The sequence below is a fragment of the Lithobates pipiens genome, unplaced genomic scaffold (genome assembly GCF_037356315.1).
Source record: "Lithobates pipiens isolate NorthernLeopardFrog02 unplaced genomic scaffold, aLitPip1_a1.2 Scaffold_13, whole genome shotgun sequence".
Classification (NCBI taxonomy): domain Eukaryota; kingdom Metazoa; phylum Chordata; class Amphibia; order Anura; family Ranidae; genus Lithobates; species Lithobates pipiens.
In genome coordinates, this window is record NW_027507718.1 from 331,169,842 (window position 1) to 331,191,149 (window position 21,308).

The 21,308-nt window shown below is 43.7% G+C and overlaps 2 protein-coding genes across 5 annotated transcripts in view; one reads left to right on the plus strand and one right to left on the minus strand.

The window, feature by feature from the left end:
• The window catches only part of ANAPC10 (anaphase promoting complex subunit 10), a 124,643-nt gene extending 114,568 nt beyond the window's left edge, over positions 1-10,075 (minus strand). For 3 of the 4 annotated variants that reach the window (XM_077476977.1, XM_077476976.1, XM_077476979.1), the window contains exon 1: positions 9,925-10,075. The gene's annotated coding sequence lies outside the window, so the exon portion shown is untranslated. The remainder of the gene's footprint in view (positions 1-9,924) is intronic. The other variant, XM_077476978.1, reaches the window with a different exon arrangement.
• A 71-nt stretch (positions 10,076-10,146) lies between these two features.
• ABCE1 (ATP binding cassette subfamily E member 1) overlaps positions 10,147-21,308 on the plus strand; it is a 64,709-nt gene continuing 53,547 nt past the window's right edge. Inside the window, exons 1-2 of the mRNA XM_077476974.1 lie at positions 10,147-10,319; positions 18,786-18,939. Of these exons, the coding sequence (XP_077333100.1) occupies positions 18,837-18,939 (103 nt within the window). The 5' untranslated portion in view covers positions 10,147-10,319; positions 18,786-18,836. The remainder of the gene's footprint in view (positions 10,320-18,785; positions 18,940-21,308) is intronic.

Consider the following 21,308-nt stretch of genomic DNA (forward strand, 5'->3'; position numbering starts at 1 on the left):
AAACAGAATATTAGCATGCATTAAAAAGGGAATTAACTCCAGAGATAAAACAATAATTCTCCCACTCTACAAGACTCTGGTCTGGCTGCACCTGGAGTATGCTGTCCAGTTCTGGGCACCGGTCCTCAGGAAGAATATGCTGGTACTGGAGGGAGTCACGAGAACGGCAACAAAACTAATAAAAAGACTGGAGGATATTAGTTACGAGCACTGAACATATTCTCTTGAGAGGGGATAGGATTTCAATGTACAAATACCGTACTGGTGACCCCACAATAGGGATAAAGCTTCGCTTTCCACGAAAGGGAATTTAATAAGACATGCGGCTATTCACTAAATTTAGAAGAAAAGCGATTTAACCTTAAACTGAGTAGAGGGCTCTTTACTGTAAGAGCGGTTAGGATGTGGAATTCTCTTCCACAGGCCGTGGTTGCAGCGGGGAGCATTGATAATTTCAAAAAAATATTAGATAGGCACCTGAATGACCACAACATACAGGGATATACAATGAAACACGGACATAAACGAACACACATAGGAGGGACTTGCGTCTTTTTCCAACCTCGCCTACTATACAACACAGATGTACTGTAAATGCTCTGTGTAATGGGGCAAATCATGTTGCCAAAAAAAAGTGTAGCTGCATTGTTTAACAAATGGAGGTGTATTAATAGTGCAGGTGCATTATTTGATGCATTGAGCTGTGTTGAGGGCCCATTGAAACGCCTACACAACAGGCGTCACACATGCAATTGCATGCGTTGCCAAGAAAGCTTTAACACACGCAAAGGGGCAATTCACCTGTGACTGGTTTCTTGTTTTGAGAGGACTTTAGAACAGTTTTTTAACTGCTTCAGACATCCCCATGCAGGTAGTGAGATGCCCCCTTGATATTACAAGTGAATGGTCAACACGACAGTCCAGTAAGCAAAGTTCTGTTACTTTGTCTTAGACAAAATTAATTCACACATGTAAAGAGGGACTGGCTAAGAACAAGTGTCCAAAAAAGGAAAACATCTTGACATACAAACAGAAAATATAAGCAGAATAAGGCCCCTTTCACACGGGATGGATCAGTAATGATCCGCCCCGTGATGATCCGCTTGCTCAGCGGGGATGGCTCCGTTGTCCCCGCTGAGCCAGCGGATAACAGGGCGGTCCCGGCACACCGTGTCGGGACCGCCCTGTCAGTTCTCTTCTCTCCTCTATGGGGGATCGGATGAGCACGGACCGTCTGTCCGTGTTCATCCAATCCACTCTGCAGACATATAGAAAAATAGGATTTTCCTCCGTCTGTAGAATCGGACAATTGCGGAGGCGGACGATAGCAGGTGTCTGCGGATGTTCATCCGCAGACACCCGCTATCCCATAGGGATGCATGTATGTCCGTATTTCATCCGCAAACGGATGGATGAAATAGGGACATACTGTCCACATGTGTGAAAGGGGCCTAAACAAACATGAAGTCTACAAACCTGGCTCTTCTTTGTGACTGTGTAATACAGTATGAGATGGAAAAGAAATAAACAGTGTTATAAAGAAGGCACAAAACTATGGTACATTCTATTTTAAATCTTGTTTTAACAATAGGAAAATATTCTTAAATTGTAAGGTTTTTGAAGTCAGGGATTGATGTGAATGCAAAATATATAACGTTCCGTGTAAAGCATGGACCCTGGGCATGGTCCTAGGTTATGTGGTAGATACATTTCTAATGAGTGATGCCAATCTGAACTCATGGGTTTTTAAAGTCTTACCAGCCCACTTTCAATAAAATGAAAAAGAAACGTTTACATAAAGTTTCCCACACAGGAATTTTAGCTTCACAAAACAGTCAACTGAAAATGCCAAGCCATCTGGCTCTTGTCAGCAGCACCACTGCTCTCTTTGCTTTGGTCTTTTCGACCTGACCCCTCTTGGCTCACTCAATTGGAACAGAGTCCTGTGAACAAGGAATTCCCCAACATGGGGTGCAGTCATTTGGTAGGAACATACAGTTCTCTCTTCTGAGAGGGCTCAGTCTGCAAAATGTGCGCTCTGAGTTATGCTCAGGCTTGGTTTATAATGGGTATGCACATCACATAACTTGCAGGTCCCTAATAAGACCTGGACACAGGATTGAAAGCTGCTTCCCCTCAAGACACTTTGAAGCCTTCAAGCTCCAGAATTACAAAAGCCAGAGAACGCAGATTAGCCAGTCTTCAACACTCGGAAATAATTCTCTGGAGCTCCGAATTCTTAGTGCGAATCCTGTGTATTTTCTGCCCATCTTCACACAGTGGCAGGACCCAGCACTGTCAAATACCCTCCCATCTTTGTTTTGATCTGGAGGGCAAAACACTTGAACCCATCACTCTGGTTGGGACACCTTTGTGCCAGCAGTTAGCCAAATAGGCTAACCCTTTTTTCCAGGTATGCTTCCAAATACACCTTACCCTTAATCTCAATGGGGTCCCACTGTTCTTCACACTAAGCTTTCTCCCTCTTTTGTGGTGTAGTCTGACACATGTACCAGTTTTTATCAACATTGGTGGTTTTCCAGGTTCATAAACCCTGTTGAGGTTACCCCTGGAAAAAAAACATTGTTGGCGAAAACATATATCACCAGATTACACATTTCAGTGTCACAGTTTCCAATACTATCAGTACTGTCTTTCAGGTGTATCTTCGGGTACCCTAATCTATACCTCTTTAATGTTAACGGCCACAATCTCTGCTGTTACCACGCCCATTCCGAGCCTTTTCTTCTTATGAGGTCTAGTGAATGAGACAGTATACACATCCTCTACCAACCACAGCTCAGCTTTATCTCAGACCGCACTAGCATAAATGTTTTCCATCACTGCATTCTGCAGAGAGAACTTCAACACGTCAGTCTCTTGCGATTCCTTTGACAATTCAACTTCCATAAGATCGCACATCCAGAAGCACCATCACAGGGAACTGTGAAGCCACTTGCCACACTATTACCAAGAACCATGCTCACCGGTTCCACTCTTGATCAATATTAAACAGCGCTACCTCAGTTCACCTATTGCCACTACACAGTACGAGCTTGTCTGGCTGAGGTGGGGCTACCCAGGCATAGAGGTAATGTTCTTGCCTTTCTCAAGTTCATGCATTTCCAGTAATATACGGGATACCTCAATGCATTCCAAATCTAAATAGACAACTTTTTTGGGGACTTTTCAGAGACGTGGGGTGGCTCATTTACTGAATGTCAAGACATTAAAGAGACCTCCATCCCAGTGGAGAGAGCTGTCATCTTAATGTAGTGCTCCCCTGGAGAGTTGTCAGATGCATGTCTCACACTAATCCCCTCAGTTAAATTGTCATTTTGGCACTGGACATTATTCAGATGTTGGGCTGTGGACAAAACTTCTGCTATGTATGTGCCCTTATCTGATCCTTCTGACTGGAGGAAATCTCTGCACGAGCCAATGCACACTCAACCACTGACCGCTCTGAAATCCCTGCATTGGACATAGTAGCTGTCATGTCCACCACATTGTTAAATATGGACACTTGTCCTGTATCGCAAGTATTTCCTTGCACTACTCATCCTAATCTGTGGTGTCCCCTTCATTGGTACTCTGCAGCACCACATCATCTGCCCAAAGGGACACTGATGGATGCTGTTGAATTACAGATAACAATATACATTTGTCAATTTTATCAGCTGGCTCTGGTGGCCCTTAAACCTCTGTATTTTTAATCTTAGCAAATGGGCTAACCCCTTACCAGCTGGTACACACATTGGACTGCACCCACACACTCTCATTGTGTGGTGCGGGCCCCCTCTGTTCCACCAGAGAGGTATCAGGAGGTTTCCACAACCTCTGACTGCAAAACGCATTATTCACGAGTACATCACCAGTAATACATTTATCAGCATTACCATCAGTAGTTTTGGCTTTTAAAGGCTGTCTTAAGCCTCATACACGTGATCGGACTTCCAACGGACTTTACCGTGCATTTTGGTCCGAAGGGGCATTGGCCGTGAACTTGTTCTGCATACACACCGCAGAACATTTTCAGCCAACATTCCAACAACAAACCAACCACGTGGTTTTTCCACTCTTTACCGCCACCCTCTGGGCAACTTCTGTTATTGTTGTCTGATCTTTAGCATTGGTTCTGAGCATGCATGTTTGTACTTTAAATTTTAGTCCTACGGCCTTGTGTGCACACAATCGGATTATCCTCCATCGGACATTTGTTGCCCGAAAGTTTGAGATAATGCACAGCGAACATTTGTCCGTTGAAAAACCAAAAACAATTGTCCGATGGAGCATACACACGGTCGGATTCTTCCAATAAAACAGGTCCGTCAGACCGTTGCTGTCAAAAAGTCTGATTGTGTGTATGGGCCTTTAGACTCTTACCTACTGGAGCCTGTGAGTTTCCCATTACACCACCCTTCCTCTTTAACGGAACACTCTTATCCATTAGGGCAGCACTACAGCTGTCCAGGGAAACCTTCAGCACTGTTGCTGCCAGCTCCTGGGAGGTTTCCCTGGGCATATCTGTTGCTGTCATTTAGGAGCATGGCATATGTACTTTCTTGGTTACCCCTAGTAATACTTTCCCAGCACTCTGCTGGATCACCTCAGGCACACACAAAGTCCACATGTCCATTTTAGTTCTCAGCCTTGCTGCAGGTTGGGCTTTAACCCATGCCTTCCCATTTCCCAGTGCAGCACACTGCAGCCAACATCCACATAGGTGATCTTCTCAACTAACTCACTCCCCCATGTCACTGGGATTAGTCCCATAGTCAATCACTATGGCAGAAGTCATATCCATTCCTGGGGAAGGTGTCATAGCCTTCAGTCGAGTGTGCTGTCTCATTTCTGCTACACTTTACAGGCCAATGCCCCCATGTAGCCATGGGGCAACACTTTTTCCTTACTGGACTCCCCAGCACCTTCTGCAGGAAAAACAGGATCCCTGTTGCTAGGGGTAACAGCAGCGGGGGGGGGGGCTGATTACTGTCAGAAGTTTTTTCACCTTAATGCATAGGATGCATTAAGGTGATGGCAGTCTCAGAGAGCCACTGAGATGGCCGCTCACCACCCCTTCAGCTCAGCGCTCCAATGAGCGTGGGGGATCAGAGCAGGAGATATGCTGACTGACAAGCAGCATCTCTCCGCTCAGGGACGAGTGAGAATCGAGCCATCGGTGGTTTTCAGTGGCTCGGTTCTCAGTGCAGAGATGCCTGAGGACAGCTGCAGCATTGGCCTGATGCTGCATCCACCTAAGTAGGTATGAATATAAAAAAAAAAAAAAAAAAAAAAAAAAAACACATACTTCTCTTTTAACTGATTTTCGACCACCTCACGCAGATATACTGCAGCAGAAGGGCACATACAGTCAGATTAACATACCTGTACGTTGCCCTTTAAGAGGCAGCTTGCGGGCGCGCCTGCCGGGAGCTCTATGACCATGATCGCGGGTCCCACAGACCTGATGTCCGTGGGGATACCTGCGATCCTCTCATGGTGAGGAAGAACGGGGAGATGCTAATGTAAACAAGCATCTCCCCATTCTGCCTAATGACACTGTCACTGATCAGCACTCCCTGTAATCGGGAGTGTTGATCAGTGACATGTCACACACAGCCCTTCCCCCACAATTAGAATCACTCCCTAGGACACACTTAACCTCTACAGCACCACCTAGTGGTTAATCCCTTCACTGCCAGTGACATTTTTACAGTAATCAATGCAATTTTTTAGCATTTTTTTTGATCGCTGTATTAATGGCAATGGTCCCAAAAATGTGTCAAAATTGTCCGATGTGTCTGCCATAATGTCACAGTCACAATAAAAATAAAAATAAATTATCAATAAAAATGCCATAAACTATCCCCTATTTTGTAGACGCTATAACTTTTGTGCAACCCAATCAATAAACAATTATTGCGATTTTTTTTTTAATCGAAAATATGTAGAAGAATACATATAGACCTAAACTGAGGGGGAAAAAAATGTTTAAATATTTTTTTGGGATATTTATTATAGTAAAAGGTAAAAAAAAAAAAAAAAAAAGTGAATTTTTCTTCCAAATTGACGCTTTTTTTGTTTATAGCGGAAAAAATAAAAACCGCAGAGGTGATCAAATATCACCAAAAGAAAGCTCTATTTGTGGGAAAAAAGGACATCTATTTTGTTTGGGAGCCACGTCGCATGACCGTGCAATTGTCAGTTAAAGTGACGTAGTGCCGAATCGCAAAAAGTGCTCTGGTCAGGAAGGGGGTAAATTCTTCCGGGGCTGAAGTGGTTGAAGACTAAGCCTTTTTCTGGAACGTATTGTTTGCAAGTTAAAACCAGTATTGTTTGCAAGAAAATTTCTTAGAACCCCAAACATTATATATATTTTTTAGCAGAGACCCTAGAGAATGGCGGTCATTGCAATATTTTATGTCATGCTGAATTTGCACAGCGGTCTTTCAAAAGCATTTTTTGGGGAGAAAATCTACTTCAATTAAATAAAAAAAAAAAACGAAACTGTAAAGTAGAGCTGCCCGATTCTGGCTAAAATGAGAATCACAATTTTTTTGCTTAGAAGATAGATCACGATTCAAAATAAAAATAAAAAAAAAAATCGGGCTAACTTTACTGTTTCTTTTTTTTTTTTTTTTTTTTTTTTTTATTCACTGAAGTGTATCTTTTCCCAAATAAATGCGTTTGAAAGACCGATGGGCAAAGACAGTGTGACATAAAATAATGCAGCAATTGACATTTTATTCCCTAGGGTCTCTGCTAAAATATAAATAACGTTTGGGGGTTCCAAGTAATTTTGTAGCAAAAAATATTGATTTTAACTTAAGAAACAAGTGTCAGAAAAAGATTTAGACTTTAAGTGGTTAAAGCGGTAGTAAACCCGCTGAGAATTTTTTTTTTCTACACCTGTAAGGCAAAAGACATAATGAGCTAGTATGCTTACCTTAGAACGGGGTCCCGACATCTCACCTGGTCCACGCCGAGGTAGCTGACATGTTGCCTCGGTGTGTCTTCCGGGTATCATGGCTCCAGCGCTATGAGTGGCTGGAGTCGCGATGTCGTCACTCCTGCGCATGCACAGGAGATTTCTTTTCGGCAAGGTCCCTCATCTGCTGGGCTTTCAGCCATACAGGTTTAGGAGATATTTTTTTTACCTACAGGTAAGCCTTATTATAGACTTACCTGTAGGTAAAAGTTAACATTTTGACTATACAATCGCTTTAAACTTCCTGCATTTACACATTGTTTAAAAACTTGGCAGACTGCCTGGATTTTTTTCTTTACACACAGAAGTTTCCCTTTGACCTAAGAAGGAAGAGTTAGTTACAATGTTTCATTTTAAAAACATGGCAGACTGCCCGGATGTTTTGACAGCTGAGTGAGCAGATAAGTCTCTCCACTTGTTATATGAAAGAATCGGCAAACTCTGCAATAGAGATCAGAGGGGTTGAATCGAGATCACGATTTTTTAATGATTAATTGTGCAGTTCTACTGTAAAGTTAGTCCAATTTTTTTTGTATAATGTGAAAGATGATGTTATGCCAAAAATAATCGCAATCTTTATTCTAAGCAAAAAAAAAAAAAAAAAAAAATTGTGATTCTTATGTTATCCAGAATTGTGCAGCTCTAGTCCCCAATAATGATTGGTGGAAATTAAGAGTAGGGCTAGGTTCACACACACGCGAATTGGATGCGTTTTGAACCACATCCAACTCGCATGACGTGAAAGAGCATTGTTTTCTATTGTGCCTGTTTGCATATGTCCGGTGCAGTCGGAGTTTGGATTCAACGAGAATTATAAATGTGTCCTGTCAGTTTTCTGAGCAGTGTAGTCCGGCTCAGGTGCAGATTCAGGCCCATTGACTTCTATGGGAACGCTTCTGAATCCTACATGTCATTTAGTTGTGAACAGGATAAAATCCTGACCTGATACTGATGTAAACCTGACCTCAGAAAAAGAAGCTTCAATTTGCACTGCACATGTGTGAACCCAACCTTAAGCCTTTAGGTCAGATTGTCAGCAATAATAGCCAGGGAACTAGTATTTTCAGCAGGAGGTCAGTAATGACAGCCCCTATATTTACTTTATTTTAGTTGATGTATAGTCAAAACTTTTTTTTTTGTTTTAAGCTGTAATGTCATAAAATAATTAGACTCAGCAGTCAATTTTTTTTTCTGCCAATGTCCAATTGAAAAGGTTTCCTCTTATTTCCTGCCCCAGAGACATCACAGGAAGTGAGAGATCCCTCCAAAGCAAGGGGAACTTCCTTCTTATGCCCCATACACACGTTCCGATTATCGTAAGACAGATCGTTCACATTTTGTTGCATACAACTAAGATCGAATACAACAGTGCAAAATGTGTGTAAGATTTTTGTCGTACGATTCTGGAAAAATCTTCCGTCGTGCGTAGCTACGTATTTAAATGATGTCAAATACGCGTGACCCGTGTGTCCTTCTGGTTTATTTTCGTGTTTCCGATCATGCGTGGTGTTTGTCGAACAACTTTTATTGGACGCATACTGTACTGACTACACGATTGTCGTATGATGGGCTGTCATCCGGCCAAAATTTTCCCATTTGTCCCTTCGGATTTGGTTGGACGGACTGTCGTGATCGGCTGTCGAAAGCTGCGTACTAACGATCAGATTATCGAACGATCTGTCCGAAAGCTACTTTTGTGGTCCGATAATCGGAACATGTGTACGGGGCATTATACAGTTGACACCAGAACAGGTGTCCCCATTGGAAGGTTAACACTCAGAGCCCGTTCACACTGAGGCAGCACGACTTGCAGCGTGACTGCCTCAGGCGACCAGGATCCGACTTTAGCGGCGGCTTGTGAAATGACTTCTGTATAGAAGTCAATGCAAGTCGCCCCAAAAGTCGTACAGGAACCTTTTTCTAAGTCAGAGCGACTTGAGTCGCTCCGATTAGAACGGTTCCATTGCATAGAGCGGGACGCGACTTGTCAGGCGGCTAAGTCGCCTGACGGGTCGCCCCTGTGTGAACGGACCTACCTCTTGCTCTAGTTAAAAAAAAAAAAAAAAAAACACAACACACAACAAAAATTGGATTTATCTTTCCTTTCCATTTAAATAAGGATGGTTACCAGGGCAGACCTGTTTGGGAGATATTTACTGTACCTATAGGAAAGCCTTATTATAGGCTTAGCTATAGGTAAAAATCATACATGGGTGTTTATTCCCACTTTAAAGTGTATGTATAGAGTAAACTTTGTTTTTTAGTTTCAGATCGAGTGGTGTGGGGTTAGACCTCCTGTAGGTAGATCCACAATTTAAATTTATCCAGGTATTGGATTGTCACAAGAACAGAAAGGGAAGGGAAATGTAGAATTGTATAGTTCTCTCCAGAATAGGTGAGGAGAACCTTCCAGCGTGGACACCTTTTCTGGTGACAACAGAGGAGATTTCCTGTTGCATCGCTCCAACAGGAAGTGACAAGAAATCTCCCAGACAGGACACAGAGAAAACAACCAAAACTAAAACATACAGCAAGTTTTGACTATACATGAATGTTAAATGAAGTATCCAAATACTAATAATGAAAAGATAAATTCTGATTTTTGACTTGCAATACACAATGGGGTTTATTTACTAAAGCTGGAAAGTGCAAAATCAGGCTCACTTTTGCATAGAAACCAATCACCTTCCAGGTTTTATTACAAAAGCAAAATTGAACAAGCTGGGGTTAGAAGCTCATTGGTTTCTATGCAGAATTGAGCCTGATTTTGCTCTCTCCAGCTTTAGTAAATAAACCCCATTGGCACATGAAAGGGCAATCCTGGGGGTGGAGGTCCCATCATAGCAATGACAGGTACTCTTAGCAAACCGTCAACACTGTGAATGAAGTGCAGGATGACAGAAACTCCCCCTCCCCCTCCATGGCGAACCTACTTTGTACTGGACGGAGATCATATGCAATCTGCTTACAGTACGCCTTTCATCCCTGGCACCACCAATTCCACTTCAAATGGTTCCCTGCATAAGCGCCAGCAGTCTCTGCAAGTTAGAAGCCTCCTGATGACGTCATCTTCCCAACTCACTCATGTGCGCCGAGAGAGCCTGCGTTCCACGGTGAAACGCGGCGCTGTACGCTGGTGGTGTGGGAGGAAGCGTCAGTGGCGGCCATCTTGGCCGGTTTCTTTTCGTGTGGTTTGCACGTTGCTGCCCGGGGAGGAGAGCTAGAGAGAGCACCGAGAGACGGGGGTAAGAAGATATCTTCCGGCAGGCCTCCTCTCTCCCGATAAGCAGCCTTAGGGGCAACAACTCCCCTCCCCGTCCTATCACCGGTAAGTAACCACCTGTACGGCCTGCCATCTGGCCTGAGTGTGGGAGGTCGGCCAACGCTGGGAGTGAGTCACCGGCTGCTCTGACCTGTCTAGTTTCCCCCTATAAGCGGCTTGCAGTGGGCTCTGAAAGTCGTTTTGCTGATACTGATTAGTGAATGGGGTGATCGTGATAGGGAACCGTATAGTACTGAGCAGAAAGGTACATGGGTGGGAGTACTGCTCCCCCTCCTACATGACATACTGCTAGGGCTGGATGTACACCTAACAAGGGGATCGTATTAGACAGATGTGCTGTAATCCACTCTGCTCATTGAGTGGCCAGTGCTGCAGCACAACAGGCTGAACACCATATGCATTGTTTTTGCTGTGTGCTCACCAGTCTACTAGGAAGGCTCTGGATGCCTGGGCGCTTTGGGGTCCCCCCTGCAGATGCTGGCTGGGGGCGTCCCCTGGCCTTCCCTCCCCCTGCAGATGCTGCCTTGGCCACAGGTTGCCCAGGCAGGATCTGCGGGGGGGGGGGGGGGGGGGGCACAGGTCGCCCAGGCAGCATCTGCAGGGGAGGCCACGGGTCGCCCAGGCAGCATCTGCAGGGGAGGCCACGGGTCGCCCAGGCAGCATCTGCAGGGGAGGCCACGGGTCGCCCAGGCAGCATCTGTGCGGGGGGGACGGGCATGGGTTGCCACAGATTCCTGGGTGCTTTGTTGAAATCACAGCCACCTCCATCATCGAATTATTAGCATATAAAGGCAATAGTCCAGCACCAAGAAGTACTGTCAGCTAAATCGCAATGGAAAAAAAAAAACATCCAGAAAAAATAAAATGGTCTCTAATTTGTGTTCAGGATCCTTGTACTCCCCCTGTCTTATGAATCATTACACTAGCGTTTGCTGTGCTCATCCCTCTTTATATGCTTAAGGTCCCTTTCACACGGGACGGATCAGTAATGATGCGCCCCGTGATGATCCGCTTGCTCAGCGGGGATGGCTCCATTGTCCCTGCTGAGCCGGCGGATAACAGAGCGGTCCCGGCACACTGTGTAGGGACCGCCCTGTCAGCTCTCCGCTCTCCTCTATGGGGGATCGGATGAGCACGGACCGTCTGTCCGTGTTCATCCAATCCACTCTGCAGACGGATAGAAAAATAGGATTTTCCTCCGTCTGCAGAATCGGACAATAGCAGAGGAGGACGATATGGGGTGTCTGCGGATGTTCATCCGCAGACACCCGCTATCCCATAGGGATGCGTGTATGTCCGTATTTCATCCGCAAACGGATGGATGAAATACGGACATAATGTCCGCATGTGTGAAAGGGGCCTAACCCACCTCTAGCCCCACTGTCTGAAAACACCTTAGCATGCAGGCTTCTGCCAACTCGCTGCTTCCATTGGTGAGTCAGATTACGGATTCCGCCAGCCCCAGTTGGTGATCATAGAGATTTCTGGTGGACTAGATGGTCGCCGGAGTCTCTATGATCGTTCGGAGGCCGGGCGCGATGTTATGACTTCACACCCAGCCTCTGCATTCAAACGAATAGCGCTGCCTTGGCTGGGAAGCCGCGATCATTCATTTTTTATTTTATTTCAGGCTTCCCAGCCTAGAGGACAGATCATGCCATATTCCTATTACAAGGGATGTTTACATTCCTTGTAATAGGATTAAAAATGATCAAAAATTTATTTTTATTTTTTTAAAGTGTCAAAAAAAAAAAAGTTAAATTAACAATAAAAAACTAAAAATTTAAAGTGCCCTTGTCACTGTGTGCTCGCACGCAGAAGCGAGCGCATACGTAAGTCCCTCCCACACGTGAAAACAGTGTTCAAATCACACATGTGAGGTATTGCTGCGAACATTAGAGCGAGAGCAATAAATAACTCAAAACATGTAAGCAGTAAAAAATGTTAAAGCGTCCCCTATGGGGACTTTTACATACCGAAGTTTGGCGCCATTCCACAAGCGTGTGCAATTTTGAATGGTGACATGTTGGGTATCTATTTACTCGGTGTAACTTCGTATTATGCAGAAAAATTGGGCTTACTTTGTTTTGTGCCTTAAGCATGAAAACATTGCTGCGCAAATATCGTGTGAGATAAAAAGTTGCAAAGGCCGCCATTGAATTCTCTAGGGTCTTTGCTAAACAAAACAAAAACCTATATAATTTTTGGGAGTTCTATGTAATTTTCTAGCAAAAACATGATGAATTGTACGTGTTGGAGAGAAATGTCAGAATTGGCCTGGATGGAAAGTGTTTAAAGAAGTCCAGCCTGAGTTTTTGAGGCTGGGTTTCTCCTCGGAGTCACAGGAGTGCAATTTGTTTTGCACTCCTTTGACCTGTTTTTTCAGCAGAGAGCGGTCACTGCTGTCAGTTGAGGCAGCACGTCATCCCTACTTCCCAAGTCTGGATCCACCAGCCACCTTGATGGCAGTCTCAGCGAGCCACTAAGGCAGCCTCTCCCCGCCCCTCCACAGCTCAGCGATCCAATGAGTGTGGAGAGGCAGAGATGAGAGATGCTGACTGACAGTCAGCGGCTTTCCTCTCAGGGATCTGTGAGAACCGAGCCATCAGCGATGTGCGGTGGCTCAGTTCACAGTGCAGAGACGGCGTCAGTCTGATGCTGTATCCACCGAGTTAAGTATGAATCAAAAAAAACAAAGCAAAAAAAATACATCTCTTTTAAGTGTAAATTGGGCGATACCAACATTTTTTGGGTATTGGGATGAATTAACCCCCAGGTGCATGCACTGGAGTTTTCATCACGCTCTGGCCAGTCCAAATTGTCTGCAGATGAGTGAGCTAATGGACATAACATAGATGAAGTTGAGCTATGCATAGTGCAGTTTGGTTATATACAGTATTTGCCTGTAATGCAGCTCCCTGGTAACTTATGCTATGCAGCCTGTCTAGGGCTCCAAGGCAAATCTTCAAATCTCCTTCCTCTGTCTTGTACCTCTTCATGTATGTGCAGTCTTTCACTTCAGTAGAAAGTCTGACCGCTGCTTGTGATCCTGTTAACAGGCATTCATTTTCTTTAGTGAATGGATATGGGTCAGATATGCCAAGGTAACACTGGTGGAGCCTCTTCTCACAGGATTTGGGGTACTTGGTGGTCTCCCTTGCAGTAAGGGAGCCAGGACTATCAGCAGGAGCCAGTGGCTTGTATGTTGTGACGTGTTTTTTTTTTTTTTTTTTCTGTTACTGTCTTAGATGATGGCTTTATACAGTATCTGATAACACTGCATAAATGCTCAGTTCTAGCTCTGCTGTTTTAATGTCTCTAGGACACATCTGCAGAGGGAACTGTCCAGCTGTCCCTTGACTCATGAGATAGCTGCACTCTGCAGAACTTGCTCTCCTATTCTTATCTTTCCAGCCTTTCTGTAACAGTTGCTGAGCTCTGCTCGTGCCTCTGTGCTGGTTTTGCAAACCCTAGCATGTTAAATAACATTGGCCATTTTGGTAGGTATATTAACTTTTTTTTTTTTTTTTAAACGCTTTTCTTACAAACCTACTAGTACTTATCAATAAAAAAAAAGTGCAACCAATATGTAACCTCATAGATATATCCACTCACCAGCCATTTTATTAGGTACACCTGTTCAATTGCTTGCTAACAAAAATTGCTAATTAGCCAATCTCAAGGCAGCAATTCAATGCATTTAGGCATCTAGACGTGGTGAGGAGGACTTTCTGATGTTCAAATCATCAGAATGGGGAAGAAAGTGGATTTAAAGCAGAGTTCCACCCACTTTTGTAAGGTGGTCTTAATCTAAAGACAACCCCTCCACAAATCGTTTTTTGGATATCTTTTTAATTCATTTTTTTCCCTTCCTACGCTTTTTTTTTTTTTTTTTTCCCAAGTACGTGGTGTACGTCTGTTCTATCTCAGCCGTGGCGCAGGATGTCATGTCCTCTTCTGCGGTGAGCCCTCCTCATTCCCCCACAATGTCTTCTGGGACTTGTGTGTCCCAGATGACAAGCTGGTCTTTCACAAAGCGCCAAGCGACTCGCTCATGCCTGTAGGAAACCGTCTGTGCGGTTTCCCTTAGTTACAATGGCAGCTCCTGCACCTGATCTGATGGATGGATCGGCCTCAGGAGGGCCGACATCATGTGGTCCCTGGGCAGGTATGTGTCCTTATTAAAAGTTAGCAGCTACGGTGTTTGTAGCTGCTGACTTTAAGGCTGCATTCACACCTGAGCGTAGCGTTTTTTACCGCGATTTGCCACGAATTTGTGCAGGGCAAAAGGTCACCAATGTTAAAAGAAGAAAAACGCCCAAATCAGCCCGATTCGCGCAACAAAAAAGGGTCCAGAACTTGTTTGAGCTTCAGGCGTAGGGCTTCAGGCGACTTGGAGTGGAGATGTGAACCATCTCCATTGAGAATAATGGATTTTTTCCCCTCCAGCGTTTTGTAGCTTCAGGCGTCAAGCTACAAAACGCTCAGGTGTGAATGGGGTCTTAAGAAAAAGAAAAAAAAGTTTGTGGTTGGTGGGCTTAAGTGATTTTGAACGTGGCATGGTTGTGGGTGCCGGACAAGGCTGGTCTAAGTTTTTTTTCAAAAACTGCTGATCTACTGGGATTTTCACACACCACCATCTCTGGGATTTACAGAGAATGGCCTAAAAATGAAAAAATATCCGGTGAGTGGCAATTGTATTGAAGAAAATGCCTTGTTGATGTCAGAAGAGAATGCACAGACCCAGATGATAGGCAACAGTAACTCAAATAACCACTTGTTACAACCAAGGAATGCAGAATATCACCTCTGATGCACAACATCGAACCTTGAATCAGATGGGCTACAGCAGCAGAAGACCACACCGGGTGGCACTCCTGTGGGCTAAGAACAGGACATTGAGGCTACAAGTCACACAGACCAGGCAACCTTTCCAATTTTGGTGAGCCTGAGTCTTGATTTCAGTTCCTAACATTCAGATGGTAGGGTCAGAATTTGGCGTAAACAAAATGAAAGCATGGATCCATCCTGCCTTGTATCAAGGGTTCAGGGTGGTGCAATGGTGTGGGGGGGGGGGGGATATATTATTGGCACACTTTGGACCCCCTAGTACCAATAATTCAGCAATGTTTTTAAATGCCAAGGCCTACCTGAGTATTGCTGCTGACCATGTCCATTCTTTTATGACGGTGTTTGATAGCTACTTCCAGCAGGATAAGATACCATGTCGCAAAGCTCAAATCATCTCACCACTGGTTTAAAGAGGAAGTAAACCCTGATGGGTTTACTTCCTCTTTGAATTCCTGCAAAGGTAAAGCATAATGGACTACTATGTATCACCGCTGTCCCCTGTAGTCCGGATCCTCCATCTTCTTGGTGGGTCTCGCTGCTCCAGCGCTGTCATTCGTCGGAGCCGCGATGACGTCACACGCGCGCACGGGAGCCGCCATTCGCGGCATATTGCCTTTAACTGCAGCGCGCTCAGTGCGCCGCTGTCGACGGCACATGCGCCGTCGACAGTGGTGCCTGTCTTTCGGCAAATATCTCCTAAACCGTGTAGGTTTAGGAGATATTTCTTAGACCTACAGATGAGCCTTAATCTAGGCTTACCTGTAGGTCAAAGTGGTTTGTAAGAGTTTACACCCACTTTAACAGAACAATGAGTTCACTACTCCAATGGCCTGTACAGTCACCAGATCTCAATCTAATAGAGCACCTCTGGGATGTGGTGGATTTGCATCATGAATGTGCAGTCGACAGATCTGCAGACACTGCATGATGCTATCATATCAATATGGACCAAAATCTGAGCAATGTTTCCAGTTGAATCTATGCCATGAAGAATTATGGCAGTTCTGAAGGCAAAAGGGGGTCCAACCCGGTACTAGCAAGGTGTACTTTATTATTATTATTATTATTATTATTAAGTGGCTAGTGAATGTATATGTGAACGGAACAAAGGGTAAGTTGTAAATGGATAAGTATGTTACATGTTCCACCTGTTTTTAGGGTGAAACTTAACTTAAACATGTTCCAGCTGCTCTCCCCCTCCTTGTAGCAGTGTGTCGGCAATCTTCTCACACCCGCTGTCACTATTTTAAAATGTGATTGTGTGGGGCTCCGCCCACATGTCTGCATCATTCATTTAATTCCTGTGAATTCATGAACTGCAAGTACTGTCAGTCATTGCTGATTTGTCTGAAGGAGTCTGGCATTGCAGCCTTGATCCTCTGATCACCGGTGCAATGCTTTCCAGGCTCCTTAGGTGGGAATGCACATACTTATATTCCCTGCAAAATTATGTGCGTTTATTTTTCCCAAAAGGTGAACTTATCCTTTAAAAAAAAAGATGTATATGGTCACATGATCTCCCCTATAGGCTTCAATGGCTCATATGTTGCTGGCCCTCCCTCCACTCCCCTGCAGGCACACTGACTGAGGCTATCATGTGACCTGACCAGAGCTGCCTGAAAATGTCTCTATGTACATATCTCCTACACAAGTTACATAGGTGTTAGAGGAGGGGACCGTTTTAAGGCTAGTTAAATTGATACTAAACAGAAGTGTTAATTGTCGTCATTCATTCCCATTTATCATATATCATGGCACTGTATTTTGTTTTTAAACTCCTCCTAAGTATTGTATTCCTGCAGAACTGTCATGGTCACATGATCTCTCCCTGTTCTTTGGCATCCGCTGGAAAAGATCCTTGGGAGGGGCTTCTGTTACTCTAGTGCAGGGATATGCAATCAGCGGACCTTCAGCTGTTGCAAAACTACAAGTCCCATCATACCTCAGCCTTTGGGTGTCATGCTTGTGGCTGTCAGTCTTGCCTTGCCTCATGGGACTTGTAGTTCTGCAACAGCAAGAGGTCCACTAATTGCATATCCCTGCTCTAGTGTTATATGCTCTCTACAGTGATGTGCCAGTCCCATAACTAAAAAAAAAAGTTTCAGAAAAGTAATTCAAATTAGATTATAAATATCAAATACATGTTTTACAGCTCCCAATAAATCTTTATTGAATATCACGTGTGTTTTATGTACATTGATATGGTGTAGGCGGAGTCAAAGATGACTGACACTAGCTTTTATTTTGTTCAGGAGCCATCTGCATCCAAGGCTCTTTTTTGCTGTTCCAGGTATTAGCAATTATCTACTTTAGATATATTTAATACTGAAGATGCAAGGGACAGCTGAAGGCAGGATCATCCAGATATATTTCACTCTACACAAAACAAATGCTTTAGTGGCTTTGTGAGCATGAACACTCTATTATATAGCATGTAATGGGAGTATTTCATAGTCTGGGTTTAATAAAACTTTAACTGCTTGCCGACCGCCCTATAGCAGTTTGCTTCTACAGGGCAGCAGCTGTGCACCAGATTGTGTATATGTGTGTGTGTGTGTATATGTATATGTATGTATATATATATATATATATATATATATATATAATATTATATTATTATTATTTTATTTTTTTTCAACTGCAGACTTTTAATAAACACAAAAATTACTGGAACTCCTCTTTAGGCTACGTTCTCAGATTTGAAATAAATCAATTGTTTTCTATGTTGCCTGTTTACACCTTTTTGTGCACTCAGGTGTGAACAGGCAAAACAATTTTTTATTTAAAAAAAATAATTTTATTTTGAGAGTTTTGTAGCTGCAAGCTACAAAACACTCGTGTGAATGCAGCCTCAGAATGTGGCCTTGATTTCCACTTGTGCTATGGTGGCAACTACTAGTTACTGCGTGAGAAAGTGCTTGAGTTTTTTGTATGTCGAATGTTTCTCATCTTCATCTAGGATACTCCTGAGCAGCAAAAAAGCAACACTTACAGTGTATGTGTTTCTTTTTGGTGAGACCAGACTTGTGCCCCTTTCACATGTGCGGATCTGAACAGTCGCTCCATACATCTCTATGGAGTGTCGGATGTCAGTGGTGCATGGCCACTGACATCCGATCCATTCCACAAAATCCAGATGGATGGATGTCCTATTTTCCATCCTTCAATCGGATGAAAACAGACAGGGTATCCGTAATCATCCAATCCCCCCATAGGTGAGAGCAGTGTCTCTGACAGGTCCGTCCCTGCACAGAGTGCAGAGACGGAAATTTTCATCCACTGGCTCAGTGGGGATCAACAGAGTGATCCCTGCTGAGCAACCGGAGTTGTAAAAATGGACAGCCCCTTGTGAAAGGCCCCTAAAAGTGGAAGTTCCACTTCTTTGCATCCTCCCCCCTTTACTGCCACATTTCGCACTGGCCGTCAAGCCTGAAGGCCTGACGGCTAGTTTCCCTTAGCTAAGATGCTGATTGGGTGAGGACATCACTGATATTTGTAGCTGCTGACTTTTATTTTGGAGGGGGGGTTTACTAAAGCTGCTCTTTAAGCAAGGTCGCATCTGGCACTGTACAACCTCAATAATGCCTCAAAAATAGTAATATCCCCCCCCACCTCCTTCTTCTTCTTTTTTTTATTTATTTTTTTTATTTTTATTTTAAGGTCTGGTTTTAAACTTGTTGGAAATCTCTTTGGAAATACTACACCCTCAAGATGGCAGACAAGTTAACAAGAATAGCTATTGTTAATCATGACAAATGCAAGCCAAAGAAGTGTCGTCAAGAGTGCAAGAAAAGCTGCCCTGTGGTACGAATGGGTAAGTGGATTGAAATGTTAATCCCTATATAAGGGTGCTCCTAAACAGTCTTGTCCTGTCGTCCTAATACTTTGGCAAGGATCAGACCATCTGGGGATACTAAAGGGAATGTTTTACAGCCACTTTTGGCTTTTGCAAGCACTTACTGCTCAGATTTTTCTGCTTGCCTAAAATGTGTGATCTGGACAATTCTTTTTTATTTTAATTTTATTTTTATACTACTAGTAGAGACCGAAAGTGTTTACCAAGTATTTGTATCTTCAGTTCATTGGAAGTCTCTTAAGAAATGGCAATGGGCTGACATCTCCAGTCCACACCTATCATTCTGTCTCTAGCTTTGCCTCTTCATTTATAGTTTTATTTAAGAAAGATGTGCTCTAAATGTTTTACTTTTGATATAGATTTTTTGCAAATAGATGTATTATCTGTTGAAGGACACAGAAAATCTCGAACCCTTTGGCTTATATTGCAACTTACACAGACAAAAACATAGGCCGACCTAGGAGGGTTGCCTGGGTTCTTCTTTCCAGGATCCATACTGATAAAGGTTGGCTGCAGAGCACTTTCCAGGTCCAAACTGATAGCATTGCCACAACACCTGCCCTATTTCTGAAGACTTCCTTAGGCTGTGCACATGTAGCCAAAAGTGCTGGAACCGGCCAACTTTCAGGATTGTGTGTACAGCTCCCTGTAACCAGCATTCAATCAGTGTGTTTTGTGGGGGAGGGAGGTTTCATGAGTATTTGAGGCCTTTTCTTTTATACTGACCATAAGTCTTGCATTATTGCTATGTGGTTGGACCACAAACCCAATTTGTGGGCTGCTTGCAGATTGGAGGTGATGGTGCAGAGGTCTGCACCCTGGAGTCATGTTGTCATGTTCTCATCTCGGGGATTACTAGCACGTGCTCTCCTTCCCTTTCCTGCAGATTCTATAACTAATTTGCCATAACCTTACAGTGACCTTGTTTGAATGGTCAGAATCTGGTCAAAAAAAGATCTAACAGCTGAATTTGATTCTGTACTTGCTGAACATGACGCTGATAGCTTTTAGCTTCAGCTCACATGTGCTTTGTGTCAGTGATATGTGTAGAGCTGCGCCCCCCCCCCCCCCCCCCACATCCCTAAAAACTACACGCTACTTGAGTCCTCTTACACTGCAGTGCCACTGCTCTTTTTCTGGTCACACAGAAAAGGCACCAGGAGTAAGGCGGCAAACTCCAGAGGGGGTGGTAAGGAAGTCGCCATGTGTAATCTAATTGCACAGAACAGGTAAATACCCTTTTTTGTTTTATTTTTTAGCCTTAACCACTTGCCTACTTAAACCCCCCTCCTGCCCAGACCAATTTTCAGCTTTTGGTGCTCTCACATTTTGAATGACAATTACTCAGTCACACTGTACCCAAATAAATTTTTTGTTCTTTTTTTTTTTTTTTTTTTCTCCTACAAATAGAGCTTTCTTTTGGTGGTATTTAATCACCTCCTGGGTTTTTTTCTTTTTTGTGCTATAAATGAAAGACCGAAAATTTAGAGAAAAAATTTTTTTCTTAGTTTCTGTGATAAAATTTTGCAATTTATACATTTTGGTCACAATTTTATACTGCTACATATTTTTGGTAAAAAAAATAACCCTAATTAGTGGATATTATTTGGTCTGTGTGAAAGTTAGTCTACAAACTGTACTGCAAATCATAAAAACAAGCCAGGAAAGTACAAATACCCCCCACATTTGCCCCTTTTTTTTTGAAAGTAGACATCCCAAGGTATTTAGTAAGAGGCATGGTGAGGTTTTTGATGTAATTTTTTCCCACAATTCTTTACAAAATTTAAGATTTTTTATTTATTTTTCCCCACAAAATTGTCATTGTAATAGGTTATTTCTCTCACACCCCAAAATACATTCTGCTACTCCTCCTGAGTATTACGATACCACATGTGTGTGACTTCCACAGCCTAGCCACGTAGAGGCCCACCATGCAGGAAGCACCATCACATGTAACTTGACTACCTATTACACTTTTGAAGGCCCTGGAGCACTTGGACAATGACATGTGGCACTGATGACACGCTGCAGCACAGAAGCTCTCCCTCCTCACACATGGTCTCTGTGAGGTGGGAGAGCCAGTGATGAGAAATTATCTCATATGTTTACTTATGAGATGATCTCTCATTGGAAGCTCCGATCGAGTGCTAAATGGCCGATGTAATTGGCCATTTAGCACAATCTGTGATTGGCTGTGTCCAAGAGATGCGGCCAACACAGAATTTCCCCGATGTGCGGCGGCACGCAGAGGGGAAGTAAACAGGAGGGTGTCCAGGGACGCCCTCCTGGCAATTGAGCGCTGCACTGTAGCCGTCTTTCGGCTATAG